This window comes from Poromitra crassiceps (genome assembly GCF_964638095.1).
Source record: "Poromitra crassiceps genome assembly, chromosome: 2".
Lineage (NCBI taxonomy): Eukaryota > Metazoa > Chordata > Actinopteri > Beryciformes > Melamphaidae > Poromitra > Poromitra crassiceps.
The window spans coordinates 33936165-33953664 of NC_139624.1; the positions used below are offsets into that span (position 1 = coordinate 33936165).

Genomic DNA, 17500 nt, shown 5'->3' on the forward strand with positions numbered 1-17500 from the left:
ACAAATGTTTTACATTTGTACCAGTATGATTTCTCTAAATTCCATGTGTAAACAGCTGTGAGCCAATTTCATCAGGCGGGGGAAGGGGTTCTCTCTCTCCTCTCTCTCTCTCTCTCTCTCTCTCTCTCTCTTCTCACTCTCTCTCTCTCTCTCTCTCTCTCTCATCTCTCTCTCTGATTTCTCTCTCTCTCTCTCCTCTCTCTCTCTGATTTCTCTCTCTCTCTCTCTCTCTCTCTCTCTCTCTCTCTCTCTCTCTCTCTCTCTGATTTCTCTCTCTCTCTCTCTCTGTCACTCTATCACTCGTCCTCTGTGCTCACACGCGCCCTTAATGCATAAGTGCAGAAATCTGGGCTTGTGGTTAATTCACTCTAAAGGTAATCTGATGTTGATTTTGTCAACTTTAATTACAGCTCCCGGGGACACTTCACATGGCGCTGCCTCTACTTCAAATTGATATTATGAATATGCAAATGTGCTGGTAATTTGCAGAGAGAAGTGGGTATTTCAGTTGAGCACACACTAGACAGGTCAATTCTACTGACGCATAGCTTTTTTTCTCCCCTCAAACCCTCCACCCTCCTCCACCCTCTTCTTCAAGGGTGCTCTAGACAAACTGTATTTATTCTTGATCACAGCCCACTGAATTATTACTCAAATGTACGTATGTGCAACGTGGTGTTACCCACGCCGGAAACGCCAGCTTGTATTTCACAGGGTTTCAGTCAGCGATGGCTGTTTTGTCCCTGAAAATTTGAATTAGCCCTGTCAGCTTCAAGAAATCTAATAGTTGCTATCTTGTCTATATCTTTTCCTCCCTCCTTCCCCCCCTCTCCCCCCCTCTCTCTCTCTCTCTCTCTCTCTCTCTCTCCCTCTCTCTCTCTCCCCCTCTCTCTCTCTCCCTCTCTCTCTGTCTTTTGTCTTGCCTTCTTTCCAGGCTCTACAAGCAGCGAGGCAATTACTCTTGCAGCAGCCAGGCAGTGGCCTGAAATCTCCAAAGAGCCAGGACAAGCAGCGTCCACTGCAGGTAAAGCAGCTCCCTCTAATCTCTTAAGTCCATCCATAATACATGCTCCTCCGAAAGAAGATTTCCTCTGTTCCACAAGTGTGTTTGATTTGTGCTACCGCAATCCTCCGACCCCGTCATTGGAATTCTAAGCCTGGACCAGGCGGTCCCCAGGAAGCAGAGCGTCACGCAGAGGCAGGAAATAACACAACAGAGAGAGACCTCAGAGACCAAAGTTTCCCCCGGAAGTCACGGCGCCGTTTTGTCGTCCATGCATCGATTTTCTAGTAATAAAAAAAAAAAAAAAACTCTGCGAGAGGTTTAAAAATATTTGATAGGTATTATTACATGGAGAATAATGAATACATCCATGTGTAGGTTAAATGACAGGTGGACTAGTGGTTGTACGGACAGCTAATTTCAACTGCCTGTCATTTCCACTCGTCAACGCTAATTTACCTTATTGATTCATAGAGCTGTCTATTTCTGTTGTCAGAGATTTGGAAAAGGTCACACTTGTACACGCGCGCGCACACACACGCACACACACACACACACACATGCACACACACACACACACACACACACACACACACACACACACACACACACACATGCAAACAGCGGCACATTCACACATACACAGACTCACACGTTGCAGCATCTGCTGCCTGCTCTCCTCTTCCTTCCCGGCCGTGGAGATTGTGAGTCTTTCATTCTGCTCATTGAAGTCGACCAGACAGACAGTTGCTTTTCCTTCCCTCAAATGATGTAAGGCCCCTTGACATCTGCTCCGTGTTTTTATCCCACTCTTTTTGTCAATGTATTTTTAGGCGTTCAGAATGGAAGTGTGAGAGTTTGTGCCCTCCACTCCGCTAATAAGCACTATCAAGGAGCGCTGCTTTAGCTCATTAGGGGCTCTGTGCATTTCATTAAAGACGTTAACCTCAGCCGTTAATATTTGCACCCAGTCTAACAATGGCGACACCTCCAATTGGAGTCACACCCCTGTGTACCTAATTACGCACCGGCGAGGAGAGAAGGTTGCCAAAGGTGCACGCACGCTTTTGCATTTAAATCATTCAACTCACCCTCGTCAAGAGTGTTCATATTATCAGCTTATTACAGTCGCATCGGAATTATGCTTCTGAGGAGTATTTTATGAGTTGTTTGTATGTCTCGTTTTTTTATTCTTTTGTGGGAATCTTTACTATGGTGGTGGGAAAATCTGAATTGTTCCTCACACGGTGCCTACCACTCTGTAGCTTCTTGTTGGGCTCCATTGCACTCTTCCTGTTTGAGGTTCCGTATGCGGAAGCCAATAGATTCAAACAAATGGAAGCCTAATCTACAAATGCCTGCATAGTCACCCAGTGCAAGACATACATGGCAGGAAGAACAATATTGGATGAGAGCAGTGTGTGCGCATGATAGCCGTCAGCCCATGTCCAAGCCCCTGCCTCTAATAACACCAGCAGATGGTAAATATTGAATATTTACATTTGCTTACTCCATTCCTAGCCTCGCGTCAGGCGGCGATATGAATCAATATGAATGGGAGGCCCGGCCCTGTCCCTCAGCTCCAGTTAATCCATCTGTTGATCCAGCCTTTATTAACATTCTCACCTCTTTGTTCCAAAAAAAAAAAGTCTCCATGCAAGGCATCGTACCAGAGGCATTGCTGGGTGTCCCATGGTCCTCAAGATCTTCCCCCACAGGACCCAATACATTCTGCTCCTCAAGATCTTCCCCACAGGACCCAATACATTCTGCTCCTCAAGATCTTCCCCCACAGGACCCAATACATTCTGCTCCTCAAGATCTTCCCCCACAGGACCCAATACATTCTGCTCCTCAAGATCTTCCCCCACAGGACCTAACAATACATTCTGGTCCTCAAGATCTCCCCACAGGACCCAATACATTCTGCTCCTCAAGATCTTCCCCACAGGACCTAACAATACATTCTGGTCCTCAAGATCTCCCCACAGGACCCAATACATTCTGCTCCTCAAGATCTCCCCCACAGGACCAATACATTCTGCTCCTCAAGATCTTCTCCCACAGGACCCAATACATTCTGCTCCTCAAGATCTCCCCACAGGACCCAATACATTCTGCTCCTCAAGATCTTCTCCCACAGGACCCAATACATTCTGGTCCTCAAGATCTTCTCCCACAGGACCCAATACATTCTGGTCCTCAAGATCTCCCCACAGGACCCAACAATACATTCTGGCTCCAGCATCACTTTGACGCTGGAGCTGTGCTGCTGTGTGTTCTTCAATGCGTCCATCACAAATGCCATTCCATCCGTCATCCTCCATTGTCTAAATATGAGTATAAAGCGCTGGAAAGTCTTATTTGATGAAAATGCCCTCTTGGTGCTCCTCTGTTCCCCCCATCTCAGCACTGGAGCTGTTTTAATAGCCCCGTCTTAATGGAGTTTACCCAATAAAGCAGCATTATTTACCTGGATTATAAGGCCACAATGGCTGCCAGGGTGCCATGTTTTATTAGCTTCACGGCTTGATAAGAGTCATCTGCAATCAAGCGACATGTTTTCCACCGGAGGAATCAAGAAGATGGATCCTCCTTGTGTGATTAGCACAGTAGAAAGTAGGAAAGGGATTAATATCACTGTGACATCCTGCTTATGGCGGAGACACTGATAAATCCTCTGCCACTCTTTTTCCCCGCGTCTTCTCTCTTCTTCGGTATTTAAGAGCGGGAAATGATCCATAGATCATGGCATGTAAATTATTTAGTACACAAGCATCTAAGTGCCTCAGCTTGCAGTTTGTAATTACGCATATTAGCAGCTAAAGGCTCTCTCGCCTGACTAATTCTATCCTCTCGCTCATCATCGGCGCGTCTCAGTCGTTGACGAGGCGTAGGCAGGCGGGCCGCGCACACGCGTGACAACACACGAGGCGTAGGCAGGCAGCCCGCGCACACGCGTGACAACACGGCCTCACAAACACACGGATAAACACGCACACACAAGCTGCTTCTCCACATTTGCGTAATGTGACAGGTCTATTATTACACAGTAAGCCCACGGGAGCACTCAATAAACACCTATTTCTCCCTGTAAATCCCCCTGCCTCCACCATGCTGCTTACACGGCTCTCCCAAGGCACACAACACCCTCTCCTCTCCTCCTCTCCTCTCCTCTCCTCTCCTCACTCTCCTCTTCTCGGTGACAATATCCCCTCTGAAAGGCATTTATACACTGACATTTGGAATACAAATAAAGAAACGCGGATGAGGAGAGGCGAAGAGGATTACAGAGGCCTATGAATCTGACAGTTGTTTCACACACACACACACACACACACACACACACACACACACACACACATATACACAATGCATATACACACAGCCAACACTCAGTATGAACACACACACACACACACACACACACACACACACACACACACACACATACAAGACACAATGAGAATCACTTCACAAAGTCAGAGTTATTGGCATCCGGGTAGTGGCTACCAACACAAGAGTCGCAGGTTCAAACCCCCGTGTTACCTCCGGCTTGGTCAGGCATCCATACAGACACAATTGGCCAGGTCTGCGGGGGGAGACGCATTAAGGGTATGTGTCCTGGTCGCTGCACTAGCGCTTCCTCTGGTTGGTCAGGGCGCCTGTTCGGGGGGAATAGTGTTATCATCCTACGTGCTGCGCCCTGCTGGTGAAACTCCTCACTGTCAGGTGAAAAGAAGCAGCTAGCGACTGCACATGTATCGGAGGAAACATGTGCTAGTCTGCAACTCTCCCCACATCGGGTGGAGCAACAACTGCCACAGCAGGGCGAATTGGCCAAGTACAATTGGGGAGATAACGGGAGCAAGGGGGGGTCCGAAAAAAACTTAATCAGGAAAAAGAACTGTGAACCCACAAAGCAATTGTAGGTAAGCAGGTTTGGAGGTACAGTGCTCCACATTTGGAGGTACGAGTCAAGATTCACTCGACATCCCAGCTACCTCACCGTAGCAGGTGCTACAGTAGGTGTTTAGGTGAAGGGTTGAGTAGACGCACACACTCAAATGCACACGACTATCTGACCACATCTCCTCCTTTGGTGTCACCCAAGGCTCTCATTGTGACACAGTCACAACCCTTATATGTCAGGGGGCGCATATCAAACAGCTGGAATGACCTTAACCCTGTCCTGTGAGGTCGTCACATGGAGGACTTGACAGTGTGAGGGGGGGGACATTAACGAGGTCCTCTCCCACACACACAGCTTCCTCTCCCGCTAGGTGTGTAAGTGTGTAAATGGCAATGATGGAGGCAGCAATGGCCTCCCGCACTATACACCCCAAATACACCCACTATACACCCCAAATACACCCCACTATACACCCCAAATACACCCCACTATACACTCCAAACAACAGGATCAACGGGCGTGGTTGAGCTCGGGTGTGCCCCCGCGCTATTCACAAGAAACGACCATACTCACAGACCCCTCCTCTCATTGAGTTAATGCCCACTTCCTTAGCCGTTCAAACCTACGAGCTGGCAAGTGTGATCTGCGCCTACCACACTATCAAGCTGCGAATGCATTTTGACAAGACTTTAATAACCTCAGTGCTTAGCTCCAGCTATGTGGCATATAGAGTGGAAATATTTTAGGTTTTATGTATGCTTTATGGATGAGGGGAGATGTTGATTTTGGCCCGTTACATGTGTTTTCTGTAGATTCTACAGCCTTCCGCCCCGGCCAATCAGATTGGTTGTGGCACTGGGCCGTCCTGGGAGTGTCACAGTTTTAAAGGTCACGTCACACATTTCAGCAGCGAGCCAATATCACAACATCTCTGTAGCCGCGCTCATCACGCGGAACACACTGAGATGCAGGGGGGAAAAGGCCTGTGACGCTAGGCTTGACTATAGGTTAGCTAACTTCAGCGTGCACGCGTGGCTAACGGATGGTAGTTCACATTTACATTCATGAATATATCTTTCCACTGCATCCCCTCTGTCGGATCTCAAAATAGAGAGGAATTATCACAGCGAAGGGAAAGAAGAGAGGAGGGACATATTTTGTTATTCATGAGGAAAACTTCTGTTGACCTCTGAGAGAGAGAGAAGAGAGAGAAAAAAGGCGTCAGCACATTTTTAGTCAAACAGCCTTGGTTACTGCTTTTGTAACCAGAAAACAAGATTTTTTTTCCCCTCTCCCCATCTCCCTCCTGCGTCTCTTTCTCCTGCATTTACAACACCTACAGGACAAGATTGCTAAATTGCGAGGACAGAGCCGGTTCATCATTGTGATGCAAAGAAGCTGAAATGCAACCCCAAGGCGACGTAGCCGAGTTTGGGGGATCGAGAGAGAAAGTGAGGGCGGAGGGAGGATAAAAAAAAAAAAAAGTAGCTCAGACCTTTGATGTAGCAGCAACAAATTTACCTTGTGACAGAAGCATACATGGGCGCAATAAACGAGTTATACCAGCCCTTACACATGCAATCAGATGATTCTGGCCAGGGTGTTAATTGGATCTAACCGGCAGATCTGATACGCCTGGGCCCCGGTGGTGAGGGGGAAGCCTTTCCAAGTGATGAACTATAATTCACTGAGCTGCTTGAAGCACTTGTAATTTACTGTGTGTCACTTGATGAAGAGGCTGATCCAGTGGAGGCCATATTACCTGCAACATCAGAGGGAAGTCTCGCCCCTCGCTATCTCTCTTCTCTCTCTCACTGTCTCTCTCTCTCACACACACACACACACACACACACACACACACACACACACACACACACACACACACTTTCTATTTCAGCACTCTCCTCTCTGCACTCTTTCCATTCTGCCCCTCTCTCCATCTGTCTCGCTCTTACTGTTGAAGTGCGTACAGTACACCTGCAGGAAGGCATCAGTAGGGAATGACATGTGGCGGTTTAGTGATAAAAGTCGTAACAATTTGTTGTGATAATGACACAAACAATATGCAGACGCTGTATCGTGCAGCTACAATGGTGTACAGCACTTTATTCATCAATGACGATATGTCGAGATAAATCAATGTGGAAATTGAGCTAAGCCCATCCCAATCTCCTCAGGCTTTTTATTAGAGGCTTTTACATGATGGGTCTTTATGTTATGATAGATTGCACTTCCCAGCATGCACTGCTGCCAAACTGCCACGCAAATTGATTTGGGAAAACATTCGGTAATCTACTTAGCTCCGGTCCTGACAATCTACACTATTGATCTCCTTAATCTGAATACATGACATGCGTTTGAGTGAGTGAGTGTGTGTGTGTGTGTGTGTGTGTGTGTGTGTGTGTGTGTGTGTGTGTGTGTGTGTGTGTGTGTGTGTGTGTTGTGTGTGTGTGTGTGTGTACGTGCGCATGTGTGTTACATGCGTGTTGTTTTCTATTATGTATTTCTACGTTTTCTTCATACGTTTTCTCCATGCATACCAGAGACTCTTGCACTTGCGAGTCACTCACCAGGCCAGCTGCTCCGTAGTCCTGGTGGTCCTTGAGCGGAGAGTCCCGGCTATCAATAATAGTGTGGCCACCATTGGCAGTAATTGGCTAGTAAATGAGCAGTGTCAGCTGAAAGGGAGTTGAGGGGTCAGAAGTCCACGAGCTCTGAGGGGGGTCTGAGTTTGGGGCCCTGCGCCCCTGGGAAGCCCAGGGGATTGAGATGAATTAGCGGGGGTGGTGCTTCTCTCTCCTCTCTCTCTCTCTCTTTCCTCTCTATTTCTTTCTCTGTGTGTGTGTGTGTGTGTGTCTCTCTCTCTCTCTCTCTCTCTGGGTAAAACAGACCTAGTGTCTTAATTAACAGTGACTCTCCCTGCCAAGGATCCACAGTAATTACCAGCCAGGACCATTCCATTCCTCAATGCGTTTATCTTAACAGTATCTGGAGTGCAGCTCAGACCTCTGTCCAAGACTGCTGAATTGGCCTGGTGTCGTCGATACCCGGCCCGTGTTCGTTGCCCCGCAATGTTTATGGCCGACACCTAATCGCCAACTTCCCCCTGCTATTAGTGCTAAGTGAATTGTTAGCGCTAAGTGAATTGTTAGCGCTAAGTGTGAATTGTTAGCGCTAAGTGAATTGTTAGCACAAAGTGAATTGTTAGCGCTAAGTGAATTGTTAGCACAAAGTGAATTGTACGGAAGGAAACGCGATCAAATGAATTCTTCTCTGCCGACTCCCTTAATTGTTGAAGTTTGAGCTCCGATACACCAGTTATCTCGCGCTTTAGCTCATTTGATTTTGCTCATAAAAGCCATTGTCGTGAAGATAAAGCGCCGCACAGTGGAGTGGCTGTAATTGCTGAAAGTGCATTTGTCCATTGGTCCGGATAGTTGGAGGCAGACAGCTGAGGTAGCCAACCGGTGAGCAGCACACAGTGGAGATGTGCTGTTTTGTATTTAATGCCAGAATGCCCAGTCAATCAACATAAGGAGGGAGAGCTGGAAGAGATACCTGAGCGCTCGCTGGAAGAACTTGACCTTTAGCGAGGCGTTGGAGAGGCTGGTGACAGGCTGCCGGCGCGACCAGAGCGTTGTAATGATCTGCTGCTTCTAGTGACGGAGGCCCCGGCCACTGTGTTTTCACATCAGGAGCCAATTTAAACCTCTTTTGTTCTGCACTCCAACTTTGGGAGCAAAGCACATGGCTTCAAAGTTCACGTCAATATAGCCATCTTCTTCCACTGTCTCCTCTTGTGCCATTTTAAGACAAGGGACATAAACAAATTGGGGGTTCAAATGGCGACCACACGCTTGTTAAAAACAGCCTCATGTTTCATACAAATGTCAGTAAGTCAATTATTCCATCCACGGATTGTTCAGAAATCAATTGCAAACCAGCTTTTTTTTACATCCACATTTGCACATATTAAAAACAGGAAAAGCACCGTTTGTGTTATTATCGTCCCCAGTGGCCACATCAATTGTAGCTAATTTGAGCAATGATTTAGGAAATCCTATTAAGATTTTTTCTTTTCTTTTTTTTCTACAAAATTGGTAATATAGCCTTTTGAACGACTAAGAAACGGCAGCAGAGCCTTATTGGATATCATGGCTCCTCTTGTATGATCCGTGGTGAGAGAGAGAGTCTATTCATGGTGTGTGGATGTTTACGCCACGGCTGTCGTCCAGTAAATGCTCATTAATTTGCTCCTTCGTGGCAAAATCATTTGGCAGAGAGGCAATTCAGCCCCCTGTTCCTTTCAATTCACCGCTCACGTCAATCAAGCCCCCGTGCAGTATCCTGCAGAATGGAGGTGTTATATTCCTGCAATTATCATGTCATATACTCCAAAATGTAAATGAACGTGTGTGTAAAATTAAATTTATGGGTTGTCAGTGAAGAATAAGAACCAGGAGAGCAATTACTTATCTGCTTTCATCTTGGAGCCTCTGATACGTCAAGCAGAAAAGCATGTAGTTAAATGCTGGAATTAGCATTGTGCCGCACTTCACAATGGACGTGGGCCAGGGCCCTGTCTCCCCTCGCTGACTTCCTCCAGGGCCCTGTCTCCCCTCGCTGACTTCCTCCTGGGCCCTGTCTCCCCTCGCTGACTTCCTCTTGCCTTTTCTCTCTTTTTCTCCCCCTCTTTTTGTTTGGAGGAGCCGTGACATGAAGATGATCATAATTACACTCTACTAAAAAGCTAATCTAAGTGTAAAAGGTACTTCCCGATTTCATGCTGCTTATCTGTTTTGATTTGTTTCTTTCTTTGTAGGAGTTGTGCGGGTTTTGCACATTGTTGATTAAAATTTTAATACTATATTATTTATTGACAGGTATTTGAATGCTTGTCTCATATATCACGACAAAGAACTGTTTGAAGTACAATGCTGGATGGCTTTATTTGAGAATATGCATACTGCTTATATACATATGCGTGCATATTTGTGTTTACATTTGAGAATCCTAATATGTCTAAGCTCGCCTCCCTTTTGTGAACCAAAGAATCCAATTAATGCTCTTAATGAGTGCATCTCTCATGTTGTTTCCCAGCTGCACTCGTCCCATTGTCACGGCATCCAGCACAAACCCAGAGGTGACTGCGGGGGTAATTACTTACCTCGCCAATGTACCTTTAAGGGTTAATAACGTTGAAGGTGTAAGCTCGGCATTTGCATAATTACACACGGCCTGTTTAATTTGCAACTTTTGACGGCTTTTGTCCGCTCATTGCGGACGCGTCTTCTTTTGCGCGCTCACAAAGAGGAGCTAGAGGAGAATAGAGATGTACCACCACAACATCCTCCTCCTCCTCCTCCTCCTCCTCCACCTGAGATGGAGTCCCTTCTCTCTAAGAGCCTAATGAACAATGGAGGCAGGATTTGTTTGAATATGAATATGAATGTGCAGCGGGGCCGGCTGGAAGTTGACCTTCAGCGGTGATTTTCAGTTCATCAGGATTAGTCAAGGCGGGCGATCAGGAGCCACTAATGCATAATGACTTCTCAAATGAAAAATGTGTAGTGACCATGCAAATGTCTCGACTAATCAAAGACGGGGGAAACCTGTGGGGGGGGAAGGGGTGTCGAGGAGTGGAGAGGAGAGCTAAACAAGGACATGTCAAGGCCTGACAGAGAGGGAGAGACAGAGAGGGAGGGAGGGAGGGAGGAGAGACATGCATGGAAAGTAATCAAGGCAGCTTGATTAGCTGGCGATGAGGACAGGGATGTCTTATTGGGCCGTTGACATGTCATATAGGCTAGCTACTGGTGTGGCAGTCCTATGCTAAACACCAGCACAATCAGTGTCAGGGAAGCCGTCGTTTGTGATCGTGATTTGTGTTGCACTTTATGCTAGGAACATGAAAGTATCCATGGTGTGGGTTTGTTGATGCTATTCCATCTTAAAGAGCGCACACTGCAGGAAAACACCAGGTTACAGTATGTGAGTGACTTCAGTCAGTCAGTGTAATGAAGTGATGGCAGTTGCACTTGTAGTAATCAATTAATGATATGTGGTTGATGTATTAAATATTTAGGCCTTATAGAGTGCTGCAGGGATGACGTGTTTTTGGAGGCCAACCCGGAAGTTAGCATTGTGCTGGATTCCCTCGTCTGGAAGTCGATGGGTTTATTGTATGGAGTTTTTGGTTAGATGGCTGTGTGAGGCTCTCACAGCTGAAATACCATGTGTGGTTAACACATGTTTATGAAAGTGAAACCTTGGTGTTCAGCAAGATAATCCTCACAAATTAACACCACTTTTATGATTTTTGAAGCGATCGCCAGAAAACGCAAAAATCCCCCAAATTCTGTTCATTTGTGAAGATTATCTTGCTCAACAGAACGTTCAAGTTTTATAAACCTTTGTTAACCACAGATCCTATTTCAGGCATCTAACCAAAAACCCATTTAAAAACCTCATTAGAGGAGGGAACCAGGTGATGCTAGTTTTAGGATTCATTCCTGCAGCACTCTATTCAGTGAAGAGATGAATACTGTCTCCATTCACAACAGGTGAAGAGTTATCTGTTGCAGCAGACACCAAATCAATCATCCATCTTGTTTTTCAAAATGTCACTGGAAAGTCAACAAAATTCAACAGAGGGGTCTCTTTTCTCCACAACATAAGGCGTTCAATTTTTCAGCAGGCATGAGGAACTGAAACTGCGTAATATATAAACGTTAGCGCGTTAGAGTGTGTGCACACAATCAAAGACAGAAGCAATGAGAGACGCATCCTCTTTCTTTTGATCTGCTTCCTCTGAAGTCACTTGCTCTGCTGTCTTAGAAGAACTTGGCAGAAATATTATGTATCTTTGTTTTGTTTTGGTGAAGTTCTTCTACTGCGGTTTGACAGCTCGTTTTTTAATGATTGTTATCACCTAAAAAAACACGTTCATTTTTCAAAACGGAACGTCGGGCGGATAGCTAAAGACAATTGTGCCTACGGCTGCGTTCGTGAGAATGAAAAAACGTGGAAAAACTTCTGTTCACTGTGGAAGGCAGCTGGTAAAAAAAATCTATCCCCCACATAAACAGAACAGACCCAGTTTTTTCCTTTTTCCTTTTCCCCTCAGAATCTTCCTCCCAACGTCACAAAACAGCTCAGCGTGAACCCCCAACCTCCCAGCCGCGACCCCACCGCATCGCGCTGATTGTGCCCGCCACGTGTCCACTTCATCAGTGTTATTCTAATCAACTTTCGGAGTTGTGCATTTTCACAAACGCAGCGCTGATAGGCGCGCTAAAGTGGGGGAAGTTCAAGGGTCCCGCTAATTAAGGTCTACGTCTATTTAAATCCCGCACTTTTCCCAGCGGGGTGGAGGCGAGGAAAATAAGACGAGCAACACAAAAGGCACAGCACCCATCTGTCCTTCAGCATCTCCTCTAGGCTGCCACCGTCAGGGCCATGGGAGGCCTGCTCTGGCTGCCTCTCGGTCACCAATTACCACGCTCCCAGCGGAGCCATGCCACCAGACCTGACGCACGTCTCTGATGCTTTGCCTTTTTTCTCTCCCCCCTTTTTCTCCCTTCATCCATCCATTTCACTCCCACGCTCTCATTGTTTACCATTCTCTTCCCCTCATTCGCATTCGTTCTCCCTCTGATACGCCGCATCCACCTCTCTCTTCATTTCTTTTCCCCACTCCCCCCATACCCTCTCCCCATCCCTATACCTCTCTCTCTCTCTCTCTGTGTCTCTCCTTGCCTCTCTCGCCCGCCCGGGTCCAGGTTCCAGTGTCGGTGGCCATGATGAGTCCCCAGGTGATCACGCCGCAGCAGATGCAGCAGATCCTCCAGCAGCAGGTGCTCTCCCCCCAGCAGCTCCAGGCTCTGCTCCAGCAGCAGCAGGCCGTGATGCTGCAGCAGGTACACACACACACACATTACACACACACCTACATGCATACACACCTGGACATGTACACCTAGATGTAAGCTGTAGGCAGTAGGCTAGTATGCCGCAGGTGCGCACGCACACACACACACACACACGCACACTTACGCTCAGTCACCTAGATACACACTTCTACCTAAACACACATACACACAAATCTAGGGCATGCACATATATACACTAAGCTAGAGAGACACACAAACTCAGGGTGTGAATCTTTGGGTATCTCACAATTCGATTCCTGGGTGACGATTCGATTCAAAATCGATTTTCGATTCAAAATGATTCCCAATTCAAAATTGATTCTCAAGCCAGTACATAGGGGGATTTGAGGATCTACTCCAGTCCACTCTGTACTAAGAAAGGCAGCCTAGCAAACTATGGCATCAAAGCAGAATAAAGTTGTATAAGAGTATGTTGTCCTTTTTTTATTTGACAAAGTTTTATCAACTGATTGCAATAATGTAAACACAAAGGCAAACGTAAGACAAAAGGTAACATTTATTCATGCTAAACTTGCACAAATAAAAACTTCTCAGTATTTCTCAGATCTCAGTTCTCTACAAAAATAAAAAAAATATTCTTATGAATCAATTCAGAATCGTGGAAGATAAGAATCGCGATTCTTACATGAATCTAATTCGAATTAATCGAATTAATTTTTGACACCCCTAACATACACACACCCATACATGTGTCAAAATACAATGCACCAATACATACTGTAAGCAACACATGCACAAAGTGCCCATTCAAACGCCCACAATTGCCTTAATGCCTGTCCACATACGGACACACACACACACACACACACACACACACACACACACACACACACACGCACACGCACACGCACACACACACACACATGGCCTGAGTCACTCCTGTGCCATTGTATCACAGCCACCAGGTGGTCATGCCAACTCACCACTGCCTGTGCCCTTGACACACTTACAGTACCAAGAGGAAGCTGAAATTGACATACTTGTTCGTGTCACCTCTAATTACGTGTTCTTAGCGTGTCGCTGGTTCAATTCCCCGACAGGCATCCATCAGGGACCCAGGGACTGGGGCATGGTTCTGATGAATACCAGAAATTGGATGTTAGGTGATGGATGATGTAATGTCGGGAATCAGCTTGTGAAAGCACACACTCGACACAGCCTTGTGTCAGAGTTGAAGTACATGTTCTCATTCGTAGACTTGATTAAGGGAAAGAGAATGAGAAATTGTTTAATTAAGTATGTCAGTCATTCCGATTAATTTCCCTTCATTAAGAGTGCTCAGACTTTAAATTTGATTGCAATGGCACTGCAGTAACTCAGCACTCCGAAAGTGCAGAAAGTTAGCAAACATTACTAAACATTATTAGTGTACATAACAATTTGTATACAGTACATACGATTTATCTTGACTAAAGTTGACTAGAGCAGGAGTTACGAAACATTTTTTGCAGTTGCCCCTGTGGCTCCCATTCATTTAATATTAGTGGCGGTTAAACCTTTGTTTGTGTGCCATTTACCAGAGAAGCGAAGCGTGCGTTCCAGTGGCCTGCTCTGTGGACTCTACTCTGTCAGGCCAAAACACCATCTGAAGTTCACATGAAATCAAAGTGAAATCATCCTTTAAATGGCTGTCACAGTATGCGTGTTAAAGGAATCAGCTCAAAGCAGCGAGCCTGCTCCTCCGAGAGTTTACTCTGTTTATTTCTGCCACGGCAAAGCATGTCAGTGCATTCAGGCAGCCAAATGTGTAGTTAATGTGATGAATTGTTGCCCCCTACAGAACTGTGCCAGACCATTAAAAGTCCATATGGGGAAGACTATGCAAGACAGCCAGGATACAAATGCCAAAAGCAGTAGAAAATGACGGTTATTTATAATGCTCATAGATGTTTTCTGCATAAGCAACATGTGCTGAAGTAGTGCTGCCATGATTACTGCAACACAAAACATCAACAAGTTCATTTCAAGGGATGTGCTTTGTGCATTGTTGCATAAATCAGTTAGAATGGATATCACCAAAATTGTAATTACTAGAATATTAAGACCATAATTTAAGACATTGACAAGAAACTGGAATTAAAAGAGTATTTGGCCAAGCCTGGGTAGCCTATGAACAGATTTAGAGATATGTATTGACACAAATATGTTACCATATATGTTTGTATGTATTCATTCTTATGTCCTATTTCTGCCTCTCTGTGTGTGTGTGTGTGTGTGTGTGTGTGTGTGTGTGTGTGTGTGTGTGTGCGTGTGCGTGTGTGTGTGTGCGTGCGTGTGCGTGCGTGTGTGTACGCGTGTGTGTGTATGCGTGTGCGCGCAGCAACACCTGCAGGAGTTCTATAAGAAACAACAGGAGCAGCTTCACCTGCAGCTTCTCCAGCAGCAACACCCTGGCAAGCACGCAAAGGAGGTAGGAGAAACACACACACACACACACACACACACACACCTAAACACACACCCATGATGTACAGAAGGGATGGAGACCAGACACAAAGTCATAGAAACATCTTTGATCAGGAGAAAGGTACAGTAGCCTGGGAAACCATCCTGATCATGTGAACCAAAGATGATGCGATTTCAAGCAAGATGGCCCAACTTCAACTCAGTTCCTTTCATTTTGGCATTGTGCCTTTTGCCCATGGTTTTCCACAGACATGCCCACTTTGGAGGTTTTCAAAAACAACTCATGTTAGCAGGGAGCGATTAGCTAAAGCTAAAGCTGAAGTTCATTAATGTAGTAGCTAAATCTGTGGATAGAAAAATTATTTTTTTAATGGAATATCTTAGTTTCAACTGTATTGAGCTAACACGGGGCAGCTTTGTGTTTATATGTGTGGTTTGTGTGGAGTTTGGGAACTCACAATCTCTATTTCAAGTTAGCTTGCTACAGTAGGTCAGCACTAACTGCGTCACCAGGCACAGTCCTCTCACAACACTTCAGGGGAGAGGTGACCACGTGACCATTTGGGAGACTTGCTGCTACCAGTTGTTAAAATTGGCGGAGCCTGCAGTGACCCATCTAGATAGTAATAGAAGATCTATGCGTGAACTCACATTCTGTTTCGTTCTGCAGATCAGTCTGGCCTTCAGCCCGCCCACAACGATTTCCAGAAATTACAAAGTGCACGGGCCAATCAGAGACCTGCCTCGTAGTTGACAACGTAGCCGGCCAATCAGGGATGCCGCTGGCAAAACAGTATGGCGGCTCCCGAAGCAACAAGTGGTAACGTTGATGTCAGTACAGTAAACACAGGTCGTTATATAAGTGCAGTTATTGCAGAAATAGACTCAATAACCACAACAAGAACAAGAGTATGCACCAGCAGAATTTCTCAGCGGAAAACATGGTTTCGCCGTTGTTCTGAGTGGATTTGGATTGGATTTGGCGACTGATTGGCTGAAGGAGTTGTCTGTCAAGGAAGTACTCCCAAGGTTCAAGGTCAACTTTATTATCCCCCAAGGACAAATTCATATGGTCATGTACATCTTACCACCCACTGAAATGACTGTGGACGGCTCGGAGTCCAGACTGATACGTAGAGTGAAACAGGAAGTGACATCACGTTATCAGGATGGTTTTGACCAGGTTAGGAGAAATAGCCCTGATTAAACTCCTTATATCCAACAGTGATTAAACTCCTTATATCCAACAGTGATTAAACTCCTTATATCCAACAGTGTGCAAATTTCTGATCATCTTGTTGACTTGTTCATTGGTTGGAGGGTGTTCATGCTACTTTCATGCAGTATGGAGACTCTGCTACGGATTCCATTAATGAACTGATTCTAGAGACATTCACTACACACACACACACACACACACAGATTTACAGAAAGGTCTTGGGTCCGATTCGTTAACAAACTGTTTCTGTGGACACACACAATAACGTTAATCCTAAACTTAGAGTGTGCGATGGTCATAAATCACACTTGACAGTGGGCCGGCCGGTGGACAGACATAGCTCTCTCTCTCTCTCTCGTTCTCTCTGACTATCAGAGAAGAGACGACAGGCATGACAGCCTTCAGTCGCGTTGGAGCGTCGCGCGGCGCCCGCACCCCGGGAGCGCGGGCCAGGGCCAAATCCAAACAATACGTGTGGAAGCAGTTAAATTGATGAGAAAAAAAGGTATCACAGAATGAGGCGTGCTCTGTCTCATCTCGCCGCGTCTCTTCAAGGCCCGTCAGGAAGCCGCAACTGACCTCCCCGCGGCTTTGTTTCTGTTTGGATTTGTGAATAGAGTTTTTCAGGGGCCCCGCCATCAAATATGGAATAGAAATTGCCCCCTTATTTCTCTTGAGGCAGGATGGAGAGCATGTGAGGGGGGGGGGGGGGGGGGGCGGCAAACCGCCTCCCTCCATCGCTCCATTATGCAGCCTGTTTTCCAGTGAGCGCATCACAAGTTTGCCAGCACCCCTTGTCCCCCTCGTCCCTCCCCTCCCCTCCCCTCCCCTTACCCTTTCCAGGAACGGCGTGATACACGCATCCACAAACACAGGAGCGCGGCATGCCTATATGCTATATGCACATACACGCGTATGCTTTGAGCAGTGAGCTAGAGGAGGATGCTGCTTTGTTTTTCTGCCAGGAGAAGGTGAGGAGAGCACAATAAATAGATCCCTGTACACTA

General features: G+C 46.2%; 1 protein-coding gene across 1 annotated transcript in view; it reads left to right on the forward strand.

Annotated features, from left to right (window-relative positions):
- The window catches only part of foxp2 (forkhead box P2), a 161009-nt gene that overhangs the window by 97492 nt on the left and 46017 nt on the right, over positions 1 to 17500 (forward strand). The window contains exons 5-7 of the mRNA XM_083658114.1: positions 935 to 1024; positions 12698 to 12835; positions 15189 to 15278. Coding sequence (XP_083514240.1) covers positions 935 to 1024; positions 12698 to 12835; positions 15189 to 15278 — 318 coding nt within the window. The remainder of the gene's footprint in view (positions 1 to 934; positions 1025 to 12697; positions 12836 to 15188; positions 15279 to 17500) is intronic.